The sequence below is a fragment of the Schistocerca nitens genome, chromosome 11 (genome assembly GCF_023898315.1).
Source record: "Schistocerca nitens isolate TAMUIC-IGC-003100 chromosome 11, iqSchNite1.1, whole genome shotgun sequence".
Lineage (NCBI taxonomy): Eukaryota > Metazoa > Arthropoda > Insecta > Orthoptera > Acrididae > Schistocerca > Schistocerca nitens.
This window is the reverse complement of record NC_064624.1, coordinates 18,886,194-18,909,039: the sequence shown is the minus strand read 5'-3', so window position 1 is coordinate 18,909,039 and position 22,846 is coordinate 18,886,194. Positions and strand designations below refer to the sequence as shown.

Here is a 22,846-nt window from a genome sequence, read left to right as displayed (position 1 = left end):
CTGTATTCTGCAACAATCTTTGATCTTGTTGCAGGGGCTGAAAGCTTGGTTGTCTGAGTAAACATGGATGCTATGATCCTTCTACCACCAAGAAAATTCTCCTAAGTGCACACTTTTGATAGCAGCTACTTCCACCTCGAATACTGTGGCCTGCTACACTAGAGAGAGTGTTCTTTGAAGTCTAGGCTGTACTCTGTACATTCCAGTCCCAGTGCCTTCACTGTTTTCAACGTGTCAGTAAACCATAATATGTCTTCTTAACAGTATCATGGTTCATTCTTCCACTGCTCTCTTTTTTCCAATTGTTACATGGGAAGGTTTATTACTGCAGCTAGATGTTATTGTATGGTCAGCCAGCAGCTGCCCTATCATTCTTATATTTACCACCTTCACTATACTGATGTGACATTGTGGATATCATAAAGGTATCAATTTATTTCCAGTTTTTGACCTGTGTGCCTCTTGCCACTGCACTCATTCTAACCCAAAGGTGTAATGGGGTCATGTCCATGTGGTCTCAATCCCAGCAGTGGCTCAGCTGCTAATTCTGCTGTTTATGACAAACAGGTCAGTATGTGCACCTTACCAACTCATTAGCAGCCACCTTCTGTTCTACTTTATTCCAACACACTGTAGCCCCATAAATTATGATGTGTGCTCCTTGGACATTTGTCAGTAACTGTTGCTGACAACTGTCCAAGGAGCACACATGCCCATAATAATCTGCACGAGACCAGGTAACAGTGCTGCAGTGGTTTGTAACACAAGAGTTACTCAATTTACGCAGTCCTGAGGATGACATAATGTAATGTCGAAACTGGTAGCCTAAAAATAAAACCTAAATAACGGCTATTGGTATTGTATTATTAGTATTCCACAAGGATAGATGCATACTTGTGTTGATACACTGTGCATTCTAGAATGATGAGATCATCCAGGGAATGCCACACAAACATTCCCCAGATGATAATGCTTCCTCCTCCAGCCTGGATGCCTCAGACAGTTGTTGCAGGGTCTTTGCTTTCAATCTTTTACACCATGCACACCAACTGCCATCTGTCCAGTGGATCATAAAATGCAATTCATCTGAAAAGGCCATTTCTTGCTACTCAATGGATGTCTACTTGTGGTATTGATGTGCATATTCCAGCCTTCATCGCCAGTGAACAGCAGTCAGTGAGTGCGTAAACCAGATGCCCATACACAGCAACATTTGCTGAATAGTCACTCAGGAGCCGTTGTTGATAGCCTCTTGGTTCATTTGGGTGGTGAACTGTTCAACAGCTGCACATATATTCAGACTCATCTCCAGTCTTTAACTTGTTTGCCTTTTGGTGCTGGCTCCGTTCTAGCGCAAAGGTGTAATGGCGTGCATGTCCATATTTCTGCAGCTGTCATCACCACTGCCATCTATGGCTTATGGTGCACCGTAAATGCCTCAGTGCCATCTTTCAGATAGCACTGTTTTGCCTTGGCATTTTCTGGGCCCATTTATCCTGAGGAGCGGGAGTATTAGACTCCTTCCTTGCAATGTTTTTCTCTTTCTTAGAGGTAGAAGGCATCCAATTACTCCTTCCACTCTGAGACAGTCATTTTTGCAGGTTTTAGGCTCAAAAACTATTAGTTCCCTTCATTTATATGTAGGAAGCCATTTTTTACCTGTCTTTCCTTTATGTTCTTTGAGAAGTTTCCCTCCTCTTAGCCCCAGACAAGGATTTAATCTTGAGCTGGTCCAACTTCTCAGTGACTTTTTCCACTTCTTTGGCTGGTTTATTGCTTGATCCAGTTGTGGGAACAGCTTTCATTGTTTACAGCCTTAGTGGGTGTTTGAGGTCTCATCAAGTCCCTCTGTTTTTGTTTTTACTCCAATTTTGGCCTCACAAGAACAGTGGAGTTATTGAGTTAATACCATGGAACATCATATGGTTTAAGGGTAATTACTCAGGGAAGTCGCCCAATATCCCTGAGGCTCCATTAGTCACACACCTTCCCATGTGCCATGGCACAGGTTTACTGCACTTTGGACTGGGTGTTTTGGGAATTGGGGAAAAACTATGTGGGTGGACACAGGAGAGATGGGGTGTTGTGAGACACTCTTGATATGGTTCATCTGCTGAGGCCTGTCTGGCATGGGAGATACTGTCATTAGCTGTGTTACAGTTGGCATGGCCCTCAGCTTCACATGAACATGCAAGACTCTCTGCCTGCATTGTCACTGCTTTGTTAGGGCAGTGTCCCCCAGAAAGGTTTGTCTGTCAGTACGATTGAAGTCAATGTCTGAGTTCAAGGGGTAAGAACCTACAGAAGTTAGCAGTCACTAGCAGTATATTAAAATGCGAACATATGAGTGCAGCACTCCAAACGAGAAAGCCTCAGCTCAGAGCTTGCCTGGGGTTGGCATTGAGTGACACATAGTTGGCATCTAAACATTCTAGCAAAATACTACTTGGAATGTTATACTACAAGATGTTTGAATAGTTATGGCACATAATCTTCTCCCTCTCTGTAGTTGGCCCACCAACCCTGTCAATACTTCACAATCTTGACATGAGACTTTCCACCTCTCTGGTGTCTCCAGCCAACTACATTGGCATCCTTCCCCTTCTCCTACTCTGAAGGTGAGGTGTTGCTGGCCATTTTTCTAATAACATCCTTGTTTGACAGTAACAGCATTAATCTGATAGCCATGCAATGCTGGCGTTTTTTGGATGGCTAGCAACAACGATGTCTTACATCATTTTGATCTGCCTTGAGGGTGGGGGTTTCTACATTAGAAGTGGAGACCTCACATATGATGTGCCTCTTGTAGTCTGTTGGGGCACCTTAGAGCAGCATGTAGATGGTGTATGGAGTTACCAGCTAATTCTTTGAACTGAAACTTCTACTCTTGGACAGCTATCCAGCATCTGCAATCCACAAGCTTGTTATATTACTGTTTTATTCATGTAAACTAAATGCTACCAACTGGGCCTGTCATCTGAAGGGTCTGGTTTCTTGCCTTGCAGCACTCTAACTGGTTTCCGAGAGCCTCAGACTTAACATTGAATAAGTCAAGAATTGTCAGTATACGACAGATGAAATATACCAGTAACAGACCTAGCAGTTGCCTCTGAATTGATTCAGTGTCCTCATTTTGTGTGTTCTGGTGGCGAACCCAGACACTAAAACAGTAATCAAGAATAGGTTGAAAAAGTGTTCTGTATTTGGTCTCCTTTATAGATGAGATACAGTTTACTAGAATTCTGTCAATAAACTGAAGTTGACTGTATAACTTCCCAAAAACTGACCTTCCATGCTTCATCTATTTCATGTCGGTCATCCATGTTACACCTAGAGCATATTCTGAGTTCAAAACTTGTGACCTACCTGGAACAAAAGTACCCATTCTTTGGAAATAATCGTAGGTTCTGAAAATATCGATTATATGAAACTCAACCCCATTATTCACGTTATTCCTAGGGTCATCGGTAGAGGAAATGAGGTTGACGCAGTGTTAGTGCACTTCTGCAATGCTTGTGATTTGGTATCACATTGATTGTCTTCTAAATAAAATGCATTTGTAAGGGATATGTTGCATGGCTTGGAAGTAGATTGTAAAATTTGCTGACAGACAGTGCACATCAAGTAATTTCTGATGGAGAGAGTAATGTACAGACACTAAAGTGATATCTAGTGTGCCACTGGTGACTGTAATAGTGCTATTGGTGTTCAGCTTGTATGTTAATGACTTAGAAAATAGTATTTAGTTGCCATCTTGGACTCTTCATAACTGATGCAGTTATTTATGAAGACAGAGCGTTTGTTAAAAATTGCAGTGATATCCAGTTAGATTTTTACAAAATATCATCCTGATATGAAGACTGGCAGCTACATTGTTTTATCAAGAACTGGGAACTCATGTACCTCATGAAAATTGGCTTATGAGTCACAATTTGGGTAAGTCATGTACAGTACAATTTGTACAGGCATGAACTGGATAAACCACAGTGTCAGTTGTAGGTAATGCACATGGTTGGCTGCAGGTCATGATAGGATTCTGGGGAACTGGATTTTGTCTACAAAGGCAATTCCATAAAAATTACTTATATATCCCATGCTTGAGGACTGCTCAAATATATGGGATGCATATTAAAGTTGAATAAATCGGGAAACTGAGTGTGTACAGAGAAAGGCAGACTAATTTAACTGTTGAGAGAGTATAATATAACATTTTAATGGTCTTAACTCGTGGACACACTAAGAAAGACACCATACACCTTCCCAGAACCAACTTCGGTAACTTTAACGACGGTTTTTGAGAGCAGAACCTATGAATATTCTTCAGCCCCATAGGCATATATCCAACAGAACTCATGGAAATAAAATTTTGTAAATAGCGGCTGTGGCAAATACAGGCAAGCAGTCATTCTACCCAGAATCTAGCCATAAATGCAACAGGAAGAAAAAGTAATTTGTGGTATTATAAAAATATTCTCTCCAACCCTTTCATTATGCTAAATTCAGCAAAGCTTAGGACCCAATGAAATCTCTGTTGTATTCTCTCTGGAATTTGTGGCCGAGTTAGCCCTGTATTATACCGTAGATCACTCAGACAAAAAGCTATGCCCATAATTAGGAGATAATGCAGCTGGCAGACACCTTTTTTAGAATAATGGTAACAAAAATAGTCCACAAAACTGCTGTCCATTATCTTTGAAATCATCTCTTTCATGCCATACAGCATGGATTCCACCAATATTGGTCAACACAACTTGATGTACTCAACATTTCATCCTGAAAGCTATGGATCAAGGCAGTCAAGTAGCTGCAGTACATCTTGACTTCCAAAACGTATAAACGTATTTGATTTAGTATCACACCAGTGTTAATTAATGAAAGTACAATATTATGTTGTACATTAATGTGTCAAAGATAACTATAAAAGTAACCTCAGACTTTTTGCAGATGATACAGGTATCTATAATGAAGGACTGTCTGAACAAAGCTACAAAAATGTTCTAGCAGATCTTGATAAAAGTTGAAACAAGTGTAAATTTTGTGAACATGTGTAAATGTTTAGAAATACAAAACTGTGAGTTTCACAACATGAATAAACATACTATCCTGTGACTACAATATTACTGAGTCACTGTTCGAATCAGTCAACTCACACAATTACTTGTTTGTAACAGTGTAGCAGTTTTTATGGATGTGAAATAGAATGATTTCATAAGCTCAGTTGTAGATAGAACAGATTGCTGGGTTCAGTTCATTGGTAGTATACTAGGGAAATGCAATCAGGCTATAGAGAAGATTACTTATAAAACAATCATCTGAACCTTCCAGGAATATTGATCAAGTGTGTCACACATACCAGATAGGATCGAGAAGAGATATTCAATGAATCAAAGAAACTGTGAATAGTCACATGCGTGTTTGACTCTTGGGAGAACAACACATAGATGTTAGGAATCCTGAACTTTTGTGTCTCACAAAAGTTTACTTACAAAGTTTCTAGCGCTATCTTTAAGGGGATATTGTATGTCCTATGCTGCCAATGTTAAATTATTGAATTTTGTGACCCATTATCTTTTTAAGACACCAATTTACAATTTTCCATAATTATTGAATGCACCTTCCTAGATACACTGAACTAGAATTATTACTGAAATTGTATTGTGGGGCATGTTATCTTCTTTTTTTCCAAACACTCAGTTTTTGGCAGAATTTTGTAAATAAATGAACACAAAAACAAAACAACTCAGCATATTTTAATTATTCTAGTTCCATATGTGTTGAACCTCACACTTGGCATTCTGTGAAAATTTCATGTCTCTACCATCAGTACTTTTTTAGAAATCGGGTCATTTATTGCAAAACATGTAGTTCAGAAGTATTGAGGTTTAAATCTTTTTTATTACAAATTCTTATACAGACCTACATTTCTGTGTCTTTTATGCACTAGAATCTCCCTGTCCCATAGTCTGTGTCTTCTTCAGTGTCACAACAGCCCAGTGCCTGCCTTCTCCCCCCCCCCCTTTTTTTCCTGAGCAGCTAACTCTGCTTCATGTACATGAAGCTCATCCAGTTTCAGCAGTTCTTTAGCTGTATTCTGTCCAAATCTTACCCCTAACTTCTCCAGAACCTTAAGTCTTTCATAGTTTCCACCATTAAAAGTTATTACAGCATCAGACACTACTAACTTTTGAGTCATAAGGCCAACAAATACATTTTTAGGCACACAGCATCACACAACATTATTGAAGGACTCATTCACATTCTGGGTCTTACCATGTAAACACTTCTTTAGTAGCTCAGGATTTGCCAAATCTCTGTAAATAGGTTTGATTGCCTCCATTACTGCCAAAGGAAGATAATGTTTATGTGTAAATTCATTCATTTATGCCAAGTGTTTGGTGGAGGTGGACACAATGCATGACATGGCTTTTCATTGGTGTTTTCTAGTACTTCACAAGAAAATGAAGGTCTCACATATCTGTTAACCACAAATTTGCATTTCTTGAAGTTACTTTTACGCTTAGTCATTTTATTTACGTATAAAAAGCAGTAGAAGTTAGTTTACTACAAAAATAGCTGATAATCATACTACTTTCAACGAAAACTGTTATCAGAAACAAAGGACTGATTTCTTTATTCGTAATGCCAACTTCCGAGATGTAGCAGTAGGCACAAAACAAAGTAATTCACGACTTTCTAGACTGTGTAGTTCCCAAGATATGACTGCTGAATTGTGGCAGTAAATTCGTAGCCACGAAATTTGACAGTCACACATCAACATTAAAAATATTATTTGAAGGGATCACAATTGTCTGATTTTAATGTATTATATACCAAAATGTTCAGGAAAGTCCAGAGTACATTATGGAGTAGAAAACAGAAAATGTCAAATTTCAATGAATTTCGCATACAATGTTCCCTTAAATGATGAAATATATTATACTACAATCCTCTACGTACTGCTCCTCTAGGGACTGTGAAGAGTTGATAGCTATGTCTGCACCTATACTTTGTACACCGCCTTATTCGGTGTGCCAGTGGATACTTTGCAGACTACTGGCACTTTCCTCCTCTCCTGTTCCAGTTACAAATTGCTCATGAGAAAAAATATTGTGGTAAGCCTCTTTGTGATCAAGAATCTCTCTGTAATTTCGCCTTCATTGTCATTTCACAAGATATATGTATGAGAAAGCAATACATTGGTTGACACTTGTAACAATATACCCATTTGGAATTTTAATAGTAAACCAGACTGATGCTAAATGCCTTTGTTGTATCCTCTACTGCTGGAGTTGATTGAGCATCTCTGTGATGCTTTTGTGATTTCTAAATGAACCTGTAACAAAATGTGCTGCTCTTCATTGGATTCTATTTCCTTCATATGTGATATGGATACCAGACTAATGACCAACATTCAAGCATTGATCGAATGAGGTTTACGTGTGACGTTTTATGTTATCATTCCACTTTGTCACTCTGTACACATACTCCCAGTTATTGTTTCAGTGTGAGAACCTCTTATTGTGTAGTGCTTGTGGCAAGTGGATCTATGGATATCAAATTTTAAATAATTGTTATTAACGGCAGGCTATAATGTAATCAAAAACCTTAAACTTCCAGGCATATTGGAACTATGTGGTGGGCTGGTACTTGGACCTGGAACCTTACATTTCATGGTCTAGAACAAAGTTTAATGTGTCAGACTGCTTCAAGCCACTGCACATGACACTGGAAACCATAAGATGGTCTGTTAGCATTCATTTATTGTATTGGCTAATATGTGATGCTTTAACCCATTGGAATATACTGCTGAGTTTAATGAAATTCAGCTTCAGGTAGAGCTGAAGGCATATATTTTTCATATGCAGTGGGAGAATTTCTCTCTGTAGTGCCACTGAGATATGTACTATTTGTCATAAATAGATTTTGTATTTAATGAAGTAAGTTTATAAATGTTCTATATGACTGTTACAGACTGTTCAGTAACATTGTGTGTGTGTGTGTGTGTGTGTGTGTGTGTGTGTGTGTGTGTGTCTGTGTGTCTGTGTGTTTTTCATGAAAAGGAAAATTCCAGATTTATAAAATGTCTATGAATAGTAGCAGTCTTGGTAATAACTCTTCTTTGTTGTTTTATTTTTTAATTCATTCCTTAATAGTATTATGAAATATTTCAGGAGGTAGCCCCAAGAAGATGTGCACCAGACAGTACATGGTAAGGTTTTCATTATTCACTGGGTGATTATCTTTGAAAAGTAAGATGTTTATCTTTTCATAGAACAGCACATGTAACAGGTTGAGGATTTGTGTTCTTTTTTGTAGTATCAGTTGACAGTCACATTACAACATAATATGATCTATAACACATTTGTGTGTATAAGTAGTCCATTATATGTAAATGTGAGGTTGTCATGGATTTACACGATTAACTTTTTCACTAATCAGCAGTAAAATAAAATTAATGAGATGGCATTTAAAAGTTGCAGCCTTATGGTTTTGAAGCATGAAATACTGATGATATCAAAAGTGTGAGTTTTTAATTGCTGTAGTTTTTCTTCTCTTCACACAATGAGTTGTGTTTTTGTAGAACAGAATGGCCAAAATTTCTAATGCAACTGATGTATGGAACTTTCGATCAAACTATATTAAATGTGGTGAAATAGGTATAATGATTTGTACATTGACAAAGCTAGTAGAAATTTCAAAGTAAAATCTAAACAATAATTTTCACTTCCTTCATTCACAGATATGAAATACTTTGTTAGTAGATGCAAATTCGAAACTTGAGTTTCTCCTGGTGTATAAACCTTCAAATAACTACTGCCAGGTAACATCTTTGTCAACTGCCAATATTTCAATAGGTACACTTTGTGACTTTTTGAGGCTAAAATGCTTTTTATAATTTAATCTTAAGTACTTCTGTAACAACACTATGCCAATAACTGGAAGAATCTCCATATTGTATATTGTTATACTTCAGTGGATGGTGGTGCCAAAGCATTGATCTCAAGAACATATTTGCTGAGCTGTTGTAAGCACATGACACTTAAGACACCAGTTCCCCATGGTACTGCCAAATATGTGACATTATAAAGAATGTGACAGTTGTCCATGATATGCAAACCGAGATCATGCTTTATGTACCCAAAATGGCCCCCAATCTTAAATGGTGTTCAAAAAACACCTTTCAAGTTATATTTCCACAACCTTGTTGAAAATGTTTCCTATGTAAGGCACTCTGCTGATACCTTATTGGTATCATAACCCATTCAATTAAAGGTTGGTTAATAATGACACATGTATCTTGCTTGTCTTTCACTAAAATTATTATGATGGAGTGGGACTTTTAAGTGGGGTATCTCAGCTCACAGATTTTCACGTTTTGTTAATCCAGCACCTAATCTAACCTCAATAATCATAAGGATTCAGCTAGAAAAATGCGAGTAGAGAGAGAGAGAGAGAGAGAGAGAGAGAGAGAGAGAGAGAGAGAGAGAGAATATCATATCTTACTAAATGTTACTGATAATAGTCATAAAAGAAAACCCCTTCTTTGGAAGGCATAATTTTGGGAGACATTGGAGGGACATTTTGATAAGAATTAAGACTCTTAATAGTCACTTGCATCAAGGAACTTTTCATCAGGCAATTGATAGTCTGCCTCTCAACACTTTTTGTCAGCTCAGCACCAAACCTGTGGTACACTGGATCAGACTGCAAACACTTCATCTTTTGAATGTAATCCTGTTTGTCCAAGACAACTGTGGCATTTCTCTTGTCCACAGATATGGTAACAGTATCAGGAACCATTCTCTGTGAACACAAAGCAGCCATCTTAGCTGCTCTTCTATTACTCTTTGTGGAAGGTGCCCCAGTCAACAAGACATTCTTCTCTCATTACTTCCTGGGCAGCATCTAAAAACAGCTTGTTTGACAGAACTTATAAATTAACAACCAGTGAGCTCTTGGGCATCAGTGTAAAATGAACCTTTCCCCAGCACAGATAAAGCTGTGGCCTCCAAAGCCTTGACTGTGAAATTGATTATAAAACACCTAGCCACAGAAACATTCGTTGAATGCTATGCACTTACAGAATTAAATTCCCAGTCAAACAGCGACCAGGAAACAGTGTCCAGCCAATGCCAAGAAGGTATCAAAATTTTTGAAACAGTTGTTAAATGTAGCCGAAATAATTCCTTGGAAACAAAACAAAATTGTTGGCAAGTACAATCAATTCTTTCCTGAAGAAAATCGAAACCAGTGCCATTGCTTGATCCAACTGACGGCAGGTGGATTAATATAATGCATAGTTTTTGTAAACATTGGAAAAAACATTATGGTCTCAGAGTTTAACAAAAACGACACTCCCCATTGTGGTCCCAGTCTACTACCATTAAGTTTATCCAATGTTCACAAGCTACAACAAATTTCCACCATGTAGAAGGAAACAGTGTGAAACCTTGAATGTCTCTTGTCATTTAAAATGTTCAAATAACTTACAGAAATACAACCATATGACGTCTTCAACAACTACTAATATTTCGACAGCTTCACACTGTCATTTTCAAGGCACAAATGCAGTGACAGAGCCGCAGCTCACGTGGCCATCTCAAGATCCACAGGGAAGGGGCTTCTCTTCGACCTGTTGTCAGTAGTATTGTTGCTCCAACATACCATTTAGCAAAGCATCTTCCTACTGTGTTCAGCCCACTAGGGGTTGGTATGTGTGTCATATTAAGAACACAGCAGATTTCTTACATTTATTAGGACTGCATTTGAATGATTCTGATATTTGAGTAAGTTTCAATGCAGTCTCTCTCTACACTTGCACTCTCCATATCCGATTCATTACTGTTAATTGTGATTAGGCTTGGTGTTGAATTAACAAATCTGTTTCGACATATGTTGACTTATACTTTTTATTCAATGCCCCACTACAATGATCAAAATAATGAAGTTGCAATGGAGACCCTTTTGTCACCTGTTATCGCCAATGTGTTTATGGACAATATTGGTGAATGTACCCAGGAGTTAGTGATGTTGAAACCTGCATGCTTTTTTTTTATATTTGTAGACTATACTTTTGTGTTTTGTCTCATGGAAGTCCAAAACTTTTAAGAACATCTGAACTCAATCCAAAAAAACATTTGTTTCACTATGGAGTCAGAAAAGGATCGATGTCTTCACCTTCTTGGTGTGTTGGTCAGAAGGAATTTGGATGATACGCTAGGATATGCCATTTATAGGAAGCCAATTCACACTGATTAGCATCTGAAGGCTGATAGTTGCTACCACCCAGATCAGTGTGAATTTGTACTTTGTATCTTGGTTCATAGGTTCTACATCTCAGGACATGAAAGTTTGTCAGTTGAATTACCCTACCTCAGTCACTTGTCATCAATATATATATATATATATATATATATATATATATATATATATATATATATATATATATATATATATATATATATCGCTCTGTTGACAAACCGTTAATTGGGCAAGTGATGATAACGATTAGGTGGCAGCAATGTCTATGCCATTTTGCCTTATGCAATAAGCCTTTCTGACAGGATTGGTTGCATTCTCTGGTAATAAGATATGAAAGGTTTTCTGACCACCTTATAAGATTAGGGCCCATTTAGGGTTCATAAAATATGATCTTGGTTTGCATAAGCCATGTGTCTATTGTATTTCTTGTTGTTCTATCATGTAATGTATTGGTCAGACCATCAGGATTGTGGAGAGCTATTGCACTGAGCATAAGCATCAGACATGTTTCAGCAACTGAAGAAACCTAATGCAGAAAATTGTCTCGACATGGATCATCTTAGAGGTGTGGTTACTGCTGCCTCCTACTCGCCCAGTTGGCCGTGTGGTCTAATGCACAGCTTTCCGGGCGGGAAGGAGCGCCTGGTCCCCGGAACCCATCTGCATCGGTGAATGCGGGCTGGTTCCCCTTATTCCGCTACACTATGTCGGCGATTGCTGCGCAAACAAATTCTTCATGTATGCGTACACCACCATTACTCTACCACACAAACATAGGGGTTACACTCGTCTGGTGTGAGACGTTCCCTGGGGGCTGAACCACACCATAACCCTGGGTTCGGTGTGGGGCGGCGGAGGGGTGAAGTGGACTGCAGTAGTCGCTGTGGGGTTGTGGACCACTGTGGCTGCAGCGGGTACGGAGCCTCTCCACCGTTTCTAGGTCCCCGGTTAACATACAATACTGCTATCTCACAGATTGATCAATTGGTTATTAATATTCACTATTAATAACTTACGACATTGGTTCTCTTTGACTGTAAGGTGGCACTAGTATTTACAGAGAGAGGTATTTTGAGACAGAGAGAGAGCATGCTTGTGTAAGCACATCTCCATAAATTCGTTGAAAAATTGCATATTTATTTGAAACTGAATGCACTATGAACAGTTAAAACAACCCTCATACTATACAGAGGTTGCAAACAGATCTTTCTTGGAAACCTCCAATTTTTATACACTGAAGAGCCCAAAAAACTGTTACAAGCATGCATATTCAAATACAGAGATATGTAAACAGGCAGAATATTGCACTGAGGTCGGCAGCACCTATATAAGGCAGCAAGTGTCTGGCACAATTGTAAGATCAGTTATTGCTTGTACAATGGCAGGTTATCAAGATTTACATGAGTTTGAGCATGTGTTATAGTCAGTGCACAAGCAATGGAACACAGCATCTCTGAGGTAGTGGTGAACTGGGTATTTTCCCATAAGACCATTTCACGAGTGTATCATGAATATCAGGAATCTGGTAAAACATATAATCTCCAACATCGCTGCAGCTGGAAAAAGATCCTGCAAGAACGGGACCAACAATGACTGAAGAGAATTGTTCAAGTGATAAAAGTGCAATACTTCTGCAAATTGCTGCAGATATCAATACTGGGCTATCAACAAGTGTCAGTGTGCAACATCATCGATATGGGCTTTCAGAGCTGAAGTTTCACTTGTGTACCCTTGATGACTGCACAACACCTGGGCCTGCCAATGCCAGCATTGGACTGTTGATGACTGGAAACATGTTGTCTGGTTGGATGAGTCTCATTTCAAACTGTATCAAGTAGATGGACATGTATGGGTATGGAGACATTGTCATGAATCCATGGATCCTGCATGTCAGCAGGGGACTGTTCAAGCTGGCGGAAGCTCTGTAACGGTGTGTGGTGTAGTTGGAGTGATATGGGACCCCTGAAATATCTAGATTTTTCTCTGGTGGGTGACATGTGTAAGCATCCTGTCTGATCACCTGCATCCACTCATGTCCATTGTGCATTCTGATGTACTTGGGCAATTCCAGCAGGACAATGTGACACCCCACACATTCAGAATTGCTACAGAGTGGCTCCAGGAACACCCTTCTGAGTTTAAACACTTCCACTGGCCTCCAAACCTCCCAGACATGAACATTATTGAGCATATCTGGGATGCCTTGCAATGTGCTGTTCGTAAGAGTTCTCCATCCCCTCCTACTCTTACAGATTTATTGACAGCCCTGTGGGGTTCGTGGTGTCAATTCCCTCCAGCACTACTTCAGACATTATTTGAGCCATGGCACGTCATGTTGTGGCACTTCTGTGTGCTCTTGCGGGGGTCCTGCACAACATTAGGCAGGTGTACCAGTTTCTTTGGCTCTTTCGTGTAAAAATTTATCAAGATTATATCATACAGCAGTAGATATATTATTAATTCAAGATGTAATACATGACTGAACCTAAACTTATGCATGTCATCTGTAATTTTGTATGTTTGTCATCTGTAATTTTGTATGTCTTCATGTATTCCATCAAAAATGAAGAGTAAAAGACTATGTTTTTTATTTGTGATACTGTTATAAAAGAAAAGAAAAGAATAAAAGAATTGTTCCAATGAGGTTTAAGTTTTGTGAGAGTAGGAACGGAGAAGATGATAATGGCTGACTCAAACAGGCTGAAATAAGGAAGTGCACTGTCTTCATTACTTTCATAATGGTGATGGAAATAGTGACACAATGACACAAATGCAAGCAATGTAGGATACTGCAGTGTTGTTTGAAGATGATTTTAAACAGTTAACACCATTGAGAAGAAGTTGTGTAAAAGTATGGCCTAAAATGCAGAGACATGTGAGCCATTGGACACAACAATAAAAATATATACATCTATATAAACATGACTCTTAGCATAGGAGGCATGGAGTGGGCGGGGGGGGGGGGGGGGGGGAGAGGCAGTTGAATAAGGTGGAAAACCAAGCAGCCGCTACAGAAGCAGGAAACTGTAAGGGATGATATTAGCAGTACTTCTGCTGAACAGAAGTACTTTGTATAAATGTTTTGGTCCTTTTTTATGTTCAAATTCTATATATTCACTTTCGGATTCATAGTCATTTCTGCGTGTTTATGCTGTTGTACACATTAAAACCCCGCTTTTCTTCTGTGCTTGTTCAATCGAAGAGCATACCTGAAATCTGTTAACAGCTATGCTCTTCTTCTCTTGACTGTGTAATTACATGCTCCTTGCCATCATTCCCTGAAAAGCTGTTAGCATGTAATCAGTTAGCAAGTCCTTGTGATAAACCAGTATTACTATTAAAATTACAAAGTATGAACCATTTTCCCTTGCATCTTTGAAATTTTATTTCACACCATTGAAGTATGCTCCAGTTCTGTAATATATATGTGTCAGTTTTCAATAAGTAATTGCAGTTCAAGACTAACTTAGGCACACTTTACCCCCCCCCCCCCTGTGGCCTGGTGTCACATGGGATGCCCATTCCCATGCACAGTATTGAGATTTTGCATTACTATACAGAACCACTCTAGAAATTATTTCTGGATGCATTCTAAAATATTCAGATAAAAGTGGGCAGTGCTGGAATGTTGCCATCTGCTTTCTTTCGTACACAACATTCATCAGTTTTTCGTCAGCAAGCTTTTGAATATAAAAGTCTGCCTTTGACTGTAACTTTTCTGTGGACTGTGTGACACCCTCTTCTGTTTTTATTTTGACCTTAACTTGGCTTACATCCACTATTTGAATGAAATGATTTGATTTATGCAGGGAGACAAAAATAACGGTGATCTTAGTCTACTGTTGCCCACACTGAAACTGATTTTATTGTGCAGTTTCACTTTTGTGATTCTAGTAAAGCCAACTAGCACCCTTAAATAGTAGTGTGACTCTCTTTAATAGTTAATTATAGAAATGATTTCTTCAGGACTTAACAACACAATTATTCCATGTCTTTTGCCCACCAGAGTTTTGCATTGGAGTGGTTTCATCCTCCTCACAACATTTCTTTGTCTATACACATTATGTGCAGGTGTTTCTTAAGTTTACCATGATCAGTCATGAGTCTGACTGAGATAAATCTGTTTTTTGCTCAAGTTCATGATTACAGAACTTCTCACGAAACATGGTTTCGGCAACATTAGCTTGCACGTTTTAGTTTTTGGACCAAAATAAAATATTCTTATGTGCTGCTTTCTGATCCAGCTATGTAGTTTTGAATTTACCGTTGCCTTATTGATGGTTAGGATAGGTTCTGGTTCAATAAATAGAGTCATTGTGCCTGTCCTGGTTAGTCTGTCAGCTTGTTCATTGCCACTAATTCCTGAGTGACCATTCTCTATCATTACTGATTTTGAGTCTTGCCGACTCATTGCTTATAGGGTGCCTAAGGGACACGTCATTCTCAATTCAAGCAAATACCATTAGTAGCTTTATTTCTATAAAGCAGAATTGACAATACTTAACTTTGGAGTTACATCGGTGTCACAGGTGACATGCGAACAGTAATAGTCTTCGCTATGGACAAAGTCCAAGTAAGCACTTGATACGGATCGCTACAATCTGTTCTGTGAGCGCTGGTCTACAACTGTCCACTGATGTCCATATACTGAGCCGTTCTGAGCGGCCGAGGCTGGCAGGAGTAGTGCTTATAATCACTTTTTGCAGGGCTTGCTTCTGCCATGCCACAGTCTTTGTCAGCAGCCTAATGCCTGACATTTCCCCACTGCCTTCTCTGGTTTTGCAAACATCGTCATTTCAGCACTTGTGGTTATGCGAGCACAATTAAATGCTTAAGGACAAATTTTCATCCATATTAGGTAGTCAATGGACGTCTGATTCCAATTATAGCGTGTCTGGATAATGATGTTCCATACAAACACTTGCAGAAAGCAATAGTTTGATGGACAACATGAGGTACAAGTTGGATAATGGAGTATTGTGTGTGTGTGTGTGTGTGTTAAAAAAACAGACATGCTAATATCCTTCCCATAGATCCAAAGTGAAACGGACCTCATGCATGTGGCAGAAGTCAAAAAATCGTAAACATACTTGCATTTAAAAAGTAATAACAAACTTGTCACAAAACATGTAAGTGTACAGTAGGCTGAGGTGTGTAATTCTTTTACTACTGACCACATCATGAAACAGAGAGCATTTTGTCACATAATTTGCATTGATCACATTACTGTGCTCATAGTGTGCAGAATTCAGATTATGCATGACACAAATACTATGTAGCGTTTCAGTAGTACTCATGGTTCATCTTATGAATGATGAACAAAATGTTCTGTTTACTTACAAGTTTATTTTATTTTTTCTTATCTCTTTACAGTTAGCCAGTGTAGTATTTCCGTTTCTCAGTGAGCACATTGAAATATTTGGGGAAATTTTACAACTCCATTTAACACACCATCTTTGTTCAACTGATGGATGGATACTCCTTCATAGTTGAATATGGCACCTTTGCATATGTTCTTCATTACTGGAAATAATTTAGAGACTGATGAGCTCATGTCAGGACTGTAGGGTCTTTGAGGTATCACTCCCCAATTCAACACAGCAGTTCAGTTATTATATTTGCGGTATGTGGGCGAGAATTGTTGTGAGTGCCAAATGGCCCAGCACGGAGCTACTGTTTTGTTGTTTAATGAATTTATAATTATCCACTCTAGTGACATTCTGTGCAGTTCTTCTCTGATAGTAATAATAAGCAGAGATCATCATTTGTTTGACATTTGATTTAGGTCCACGAGATTATTTTTCTGTGTGAAAGATGACCTCTCCATCTGTACGACTGTTATTTCAACACAGGCTGTCTCTAACATTCATTTTGTAAATAATGAATGTTTGATGCAAGGAAACTTGACCAGCATCAAATCTTTGTTTCAAGTAGGTTGCAATGTCTGCACATTGGCACATGTGCATTCAAGCAATAAAATTTGTCTTTGGTTGACTTATTTGTTGGAATACAGAATACATAGACGGAATTCTTTTATGTTCAGATATTTTCTCAAATGTTGCAGGGCGATCATGTAGAAGTGCATCTGCCACAAACTTCACATCTCATTCATCTGTTGCTTTCACGTTCGTAACACACCTTTGGACTCATAAAAATCGACATCGTGTGCTTTGTGAGTAAGGATTTGTACAGGCACTTCTGTGGTTCTGTGGTATGGTCGTAATTGCTTCCTCTTGAATGTATAGAACAGTTTGTATGACTTGTGCAGGAAACTTCATTTGAATGTCTGTGGTTTGAGTTAAAAGTAATTCCACCACTTCTGTAATTGCCTTGTGAGTTCAGGATTAAACTGGTATAGGCATGTCTTGTCATCCAGAACATTAAATTTTAGAGAACTGGCCATTTTATTTGCATGCTGTCAAAGCTGTGTTATGTTTCTACCATATGTTGTTATTTGTGGTCTGCTGGGACAATTCATAGGTCTCATTGTGCATACATCTTGCAGTATCCCTACTTTTTAATCAGTATGCTAAGAAAAGTAGTTCAAGAAACCTGAGATTATCAGGGCATTCCTCTGGCCTTTATGTTTGATTTTGTTGCCCTTTGAGATTGACTCATCAATAACTAATGATCTCTCACATCTTCTTCTGTCATTAATTTTAGTGTGATTAGCAACAAACTCTTCGTACAATTCTGGTGGTGATAACAAAGTCCAAGCGCCATTAAAAACAGCAACTGATACAAGTAGCATGAGCAGCAGTCATATTGGTAGTTTCCTTTGTGACCTTCCTTATCATATTACTCATACACATGATTATAATGCTCTACTTCGTACCCACTATGCAGAAAATACTGTTTTGGAATCAACTTCATGATATCAATTTTGTACTGGCTAGATCTCTGGTGTTCAACTATTCTGATAGTTCCAAATTTTTATAGGGCTCATGTAATGGTTCACTTGAACATGGTCTACTTTTGTCTGTTGTGGTTTTTACACATTAGATGTTTATAAGTTACCTGTAAGAAAGCATGTGTCAGCTTGTATATCCAGTTTATTGCCTGTGTACACCTTTCTAGGTCATGAAACCAGATAGTCACAGTTGTCAAATAAGTATCATGATTGTTAATTGTTAATGTGTCTATGTGAACATCCTCAAAGACATCAGATCTCTTAGTGGCCAATAAATGTATATATCATTCTGTCGTGAGTGATCCTCCCAGATGTGTTAATTATTTAAGAGAAAGCTTTTGGATTCTGTTTATCAGGGACTTGCAAATTGTTTGTCACTTACTAACTTAATATTCATTTACTGCAGTTTGATTAAATTCCTTCACTGTTTTCCACACACACACACACACACACACACACACACACACACACACACACACACACACACACACCCGCGCGCGCATGGACAGGCAGATGGACATTCACCTACTCTGAAGTGCCAGAGCAACTGCTATAGGTGTGTGTATTCAAATACAGAGAAACGTAAACAGGCAGAATATGGCACTGCAGTCAGAAACACCTATATAAGACACTATGTGTTTGTTGCAAATGTTAGATCAGATACTGGTGCTACAACAGCAGGTTATTAAGATTTAAGTAAGTTTGAACATAGTGTAATAGTCGGCACATGAGTGATGGGACACAGCATCTCCGTGGTAGCAATGAACTGGGGATTTTCCCATATGACCATTTCAAAAGTGCACCATGAATATCAGGAATCCAATAAAATATCAAATCTCTGATATCGCTGCAGCTGGAAAAAGGTCTTGCAAGAGCAGGACCAGCGACAACTGAAGAGAATCATTCAACGTTCAGAAGTGCAACCATTGTGCAAATTGCTGCAGATTTCAACGCTGATTCATCAACAAGTGTCATCAACAAGTGTCAGCATGCAAACTATTCAACAAATCATCACCAGTATGGACTTTCAGAGCCAAAGGTTCACTCATGTATCCTTGATGACTGCACTACACATAGCTTTATGCCTCGCCTGGACCTGTGAACACCAACATTTGACTGTTAATGACAGGAAATGTCTTGTATGGTTGTAAAAGTCTCATTTCAAACTCTATTGAGGGAATGTATGTATACGGGTGTAGAGACAACCTCATGATTCCATGGACCCTGCATCTCAGCAGGGGGCTGTTGAAGCTGGTGGAGGCTATGTAACGATGTGGGGCATGTGCGGTTGGAGTGATATGGGGCCCCTGAAATGTCTAGATACCACTCAGACAGATGCCACATATGTAAGCATCCTGTCTGATCACCTGTATCCATTCAAGTCCATGTTCATATGCATTCCGTCAGACTTGGGAAATTCCAGGAGGACAATGCGATACCCTACATGTCCACAATTGCCACAGAGAGGCTCCAGGAACACGCTTCTGAGTGTAAGCACTTCCGCTGGCCTCCAAATCTCCCAGACATGATCATTATTGAGCGTATCTGGGATGCTTTGCAACGTGCTGTTGATAAGACATCTTTACCCCCATGCTCTTGCAGATATATGGACAGTCCTTCAGGATTCATGGTGTCAGTCCCCTCCAGCACTACGTCAGACATTAGTTGAGACTGTGCCACGTCATGTTGTGGCACTTCTGCGTACTCACAGGGCCCCTACTCAATATTAGGCAAGTGTACCATTTTCTTTTTGTCCTCTGTGTATAAGCATTTAATAGAGTTAGAAATTATTTAAAAGTTAGGTGTGTGGGGGGGGGAGAGGGGGGAGGGGTGGCATGGATGCACGCATTTGCGTATGTGTGCATAGGTATGTGTCAATTTTATTATAAACTGTTTTAGAAAGTAGGTTGGTACATATCGTCTGTTTAAATACTTGGTGTATAGTATGTTTAAATACATTGGTGCATTGTATCAAGCTACATTTAGATGATTTTTTATTTGAACATCTATTAATAATTAGGGCATGCGAAACAATGATTACATAGTCCACACTACTGTTGTGCATCATGAACTGTAAAATCTTCATAAGTGTTCCTCAGTTGGGATATACTGTTAAATTCAGATGAGAATGTGTATGCACTGGTTTTAGTTAAATTATGAATGATTATGTGTTGCCTCTTTTTTGTGATTACACTGAATTTGTACAAGTTACAAGAAGAAATAATTCATATAAAGTTTGGCTCATGTTAAGAGTTTATTGAATATTAGACAATTATGATGTCTTGGACATGTTGGTCAGAATGTAGCAAAAGCTGAAAATGTTTGAATTACCTAGTGCCATAACATAACGTCTTTGGGTAGATGTAACCATTCACAGGCACTGCGGCTGTTCCAAGCTTCCTGACAGTTTACAGTGGAAGACAGAAGTACATGATAAGTAATATTGTGAGTTACACCAAAATGGAGCATACAAAATTTTTTTATTCATTGTTGAAGTTTTGAAGTTTATAGTGAAATATATCTTTCATAAGTGTACTCTTTGTAGAAATTTCTCTTTCCAATTACAGTTAATAATTTGTGGACTACTGAAATTCTGTGTGTCTATGAATGGATACTTAGTACTCTCTTATTCTTGCTTCAGGTCGATCAACCCCATCGGTGACCCTGGAGCCATGTTCTTGAAAGAAACAAGTCTGCAAGGAGTGACTACTGATAAACGGGAAATTGCTGCAGTGAAATTGCCACATTTTGTCAGAATTGGTACTCAAACAGAAATACAGTTACCTGTGCAGGTAGCTACACGGTGTGATGTGATATTTCTCATTCATAATAGCTTCATACAGCCAGTAATTAGTCGAGAGGAATATCAATGTAGTAAAGTCTCAAATTACTCTTGTAGCCTCCCACCCTGTGAAGTAATGCGTGCTGATGAAAACCCACACATATTCGATATTTCAAAGAAATCTCTTACTACATGTGATAATTCCCAAAATTCTGAGATTAGGAATAAATCACTTGCTCAGCCAGGTTATCTGTATAAACATTCTACAACACATACGAGCGAGACATCACTCACTTCTGTTATTTGTGGGAAACACTTTGCTAAGCCTGTTCATCTGAAAAGGCAGTCATTAATACATACTCATGAATGTGATGTTTGTGGGAAATCTTTTGCAGACTCTAGTCATCTAAAGAGACACATGTTACATCATAGTGGCAAGAAACCACACAAATGTGAAGTTTGTCAGAAAACCTTTAGTATGTACAGTAGTCTCAAGAGGCATTGTTTATTACATACGGGCGAACGACCATATAAATGCAATATTTGTGGGAGATCATTTATTGACTCTGGTAATCTCTATAAGCATTCCATAATACATACAGGCGATGGAAAACACAAATGTGATGTTTGTGGTAAGAGCTATCTGTACGCCGGTTTCCTCAAGAAGCATATATTAACACACACCGGCGAAAAACCACACATCTGTAATATTTGCGGGAAATCTTTCATCGAATCTTGCAATCTCAAAGCTCATATATTAATTCATTCTGCCGAGAGGCCACACACATGTGATGTTTGTGGGAAATCCTTTAAGGTGTTTAGGCGTCTGAAGATGCATAAATTTATACATACTGGGGTGAGGCCGTACAGATGTGAAGATTGTGGTAGTTCGTTTACTCACCGTAGTTGTCTTAAAACGCACATCTTAATTCATACTGGGGAGAAACCACACAAATGTATGATTTGTGGAAAATCGTTTACCACGTCTGGTATTCTCAAAACACATTCATTAATTCATAGTGGCGAAAGACCACATAAATGTAATGTTTGTGAGAAAGCTTTTACTACTGCTGGTAATCTCAGAAAGCATTCATTGATTCATAGTGGTGAGCGACCTCACAAATGTGATAGTTGTGGGAAATCCTTCACTGAAGCTGGTCATCTGAAGAGACACGTTGCAACACATACTGACTAAAAATAATGTTCATGTGCTGTTGGTTGGTAAGTTCAACTTTAATCTGCCAATTTCATGTAGAATACAATAACACCTATTCGTGAGAGACCAGACAGTAGCTAAGCATGGTGAAAAGGAGTCTCAGAAATAATAGTTGTTTTAATGGCAGATTGCATACTGATATCAGATAGTCTAGAGATCAGTACTCATTTTAAGAACTGAAACATAGTATTCAATGCAGGGCCTGTATTGAGGCCTGTAATTTATGTGATAGTGCAGTTGAAAATTAGGCCAGGAGTTTTTTGAAATACGTTTTGTTAATAGTGTTCTGAATTGTAATTTCTAAATGATGATTGCATTAATGTATATAATGTTAAACAGAGAGATCCAGGTGCTGTTTGTAAAGACGTGTCTAATGTTAGTCATAAATCTTATTGTATCCAAACTTTTAGGAATATGAATTAAAGTTTTTATTTGCCTGTATGAACTTCTTTATTGCCAAAATATGAACAAAGGTTCCTAGTGTTGTATAATTTAATCATAGTCTGAAGTTTAGGTGTGTGTGCAGTATTTACAATTTGTTATCAGTAGGTTTGTTAAATATTCTATGCCACAGAAATGTTTGGTATGTGAATTTTTAAACATGGTCAGTAGAGGACAGTCCAGCTGAGATGCTGTTCAACTAAGCCACTGGATCATATTGTTCACATTATGACAA

At 38.5% G+C, this 22,846-nt stretch overlaps 1 protein-coding gene across 9 annotated transcripts in view; it reads left to right on the top strand.

The window, feature by feature from the left end:
• LOC126213167 (zinc finger protein 708-like) overlaps positions 1–22,574 on the top strand; it is a 151,007-nt gene extending 128,433 nt beyond the window's left edge. For 6 of the 9 annotated variants that reach the window (XM_049940789.1, XM_049940793.1, XM_049940792.1 and 3 more), the window contains 2 exons: positions 8,172–8,209; positions 20,814–22,574. In XM_049940789.1, coding sequence (XP_049796746.1) covers positions 8,172–8,209; positions 20,814–22,149 — 1,374 coding nt within the window. In that variant the 3' untranslated portion in view covers positions 22,150–22,574. Of the gene's footprint in view, positions 1–443; positions 568–7,615; positions 7,743–8,171; positions 8,210–20,813 lie in introns of those variants that run through there. The other 3 variants (XM_049940795.1, XM_049940797.1, XM_049940796.1) reach the window with 3 other exon arrangements.
• The last annotated feature ends 272 nt before the right edge of the window (positions 22,575–22,846 follow it).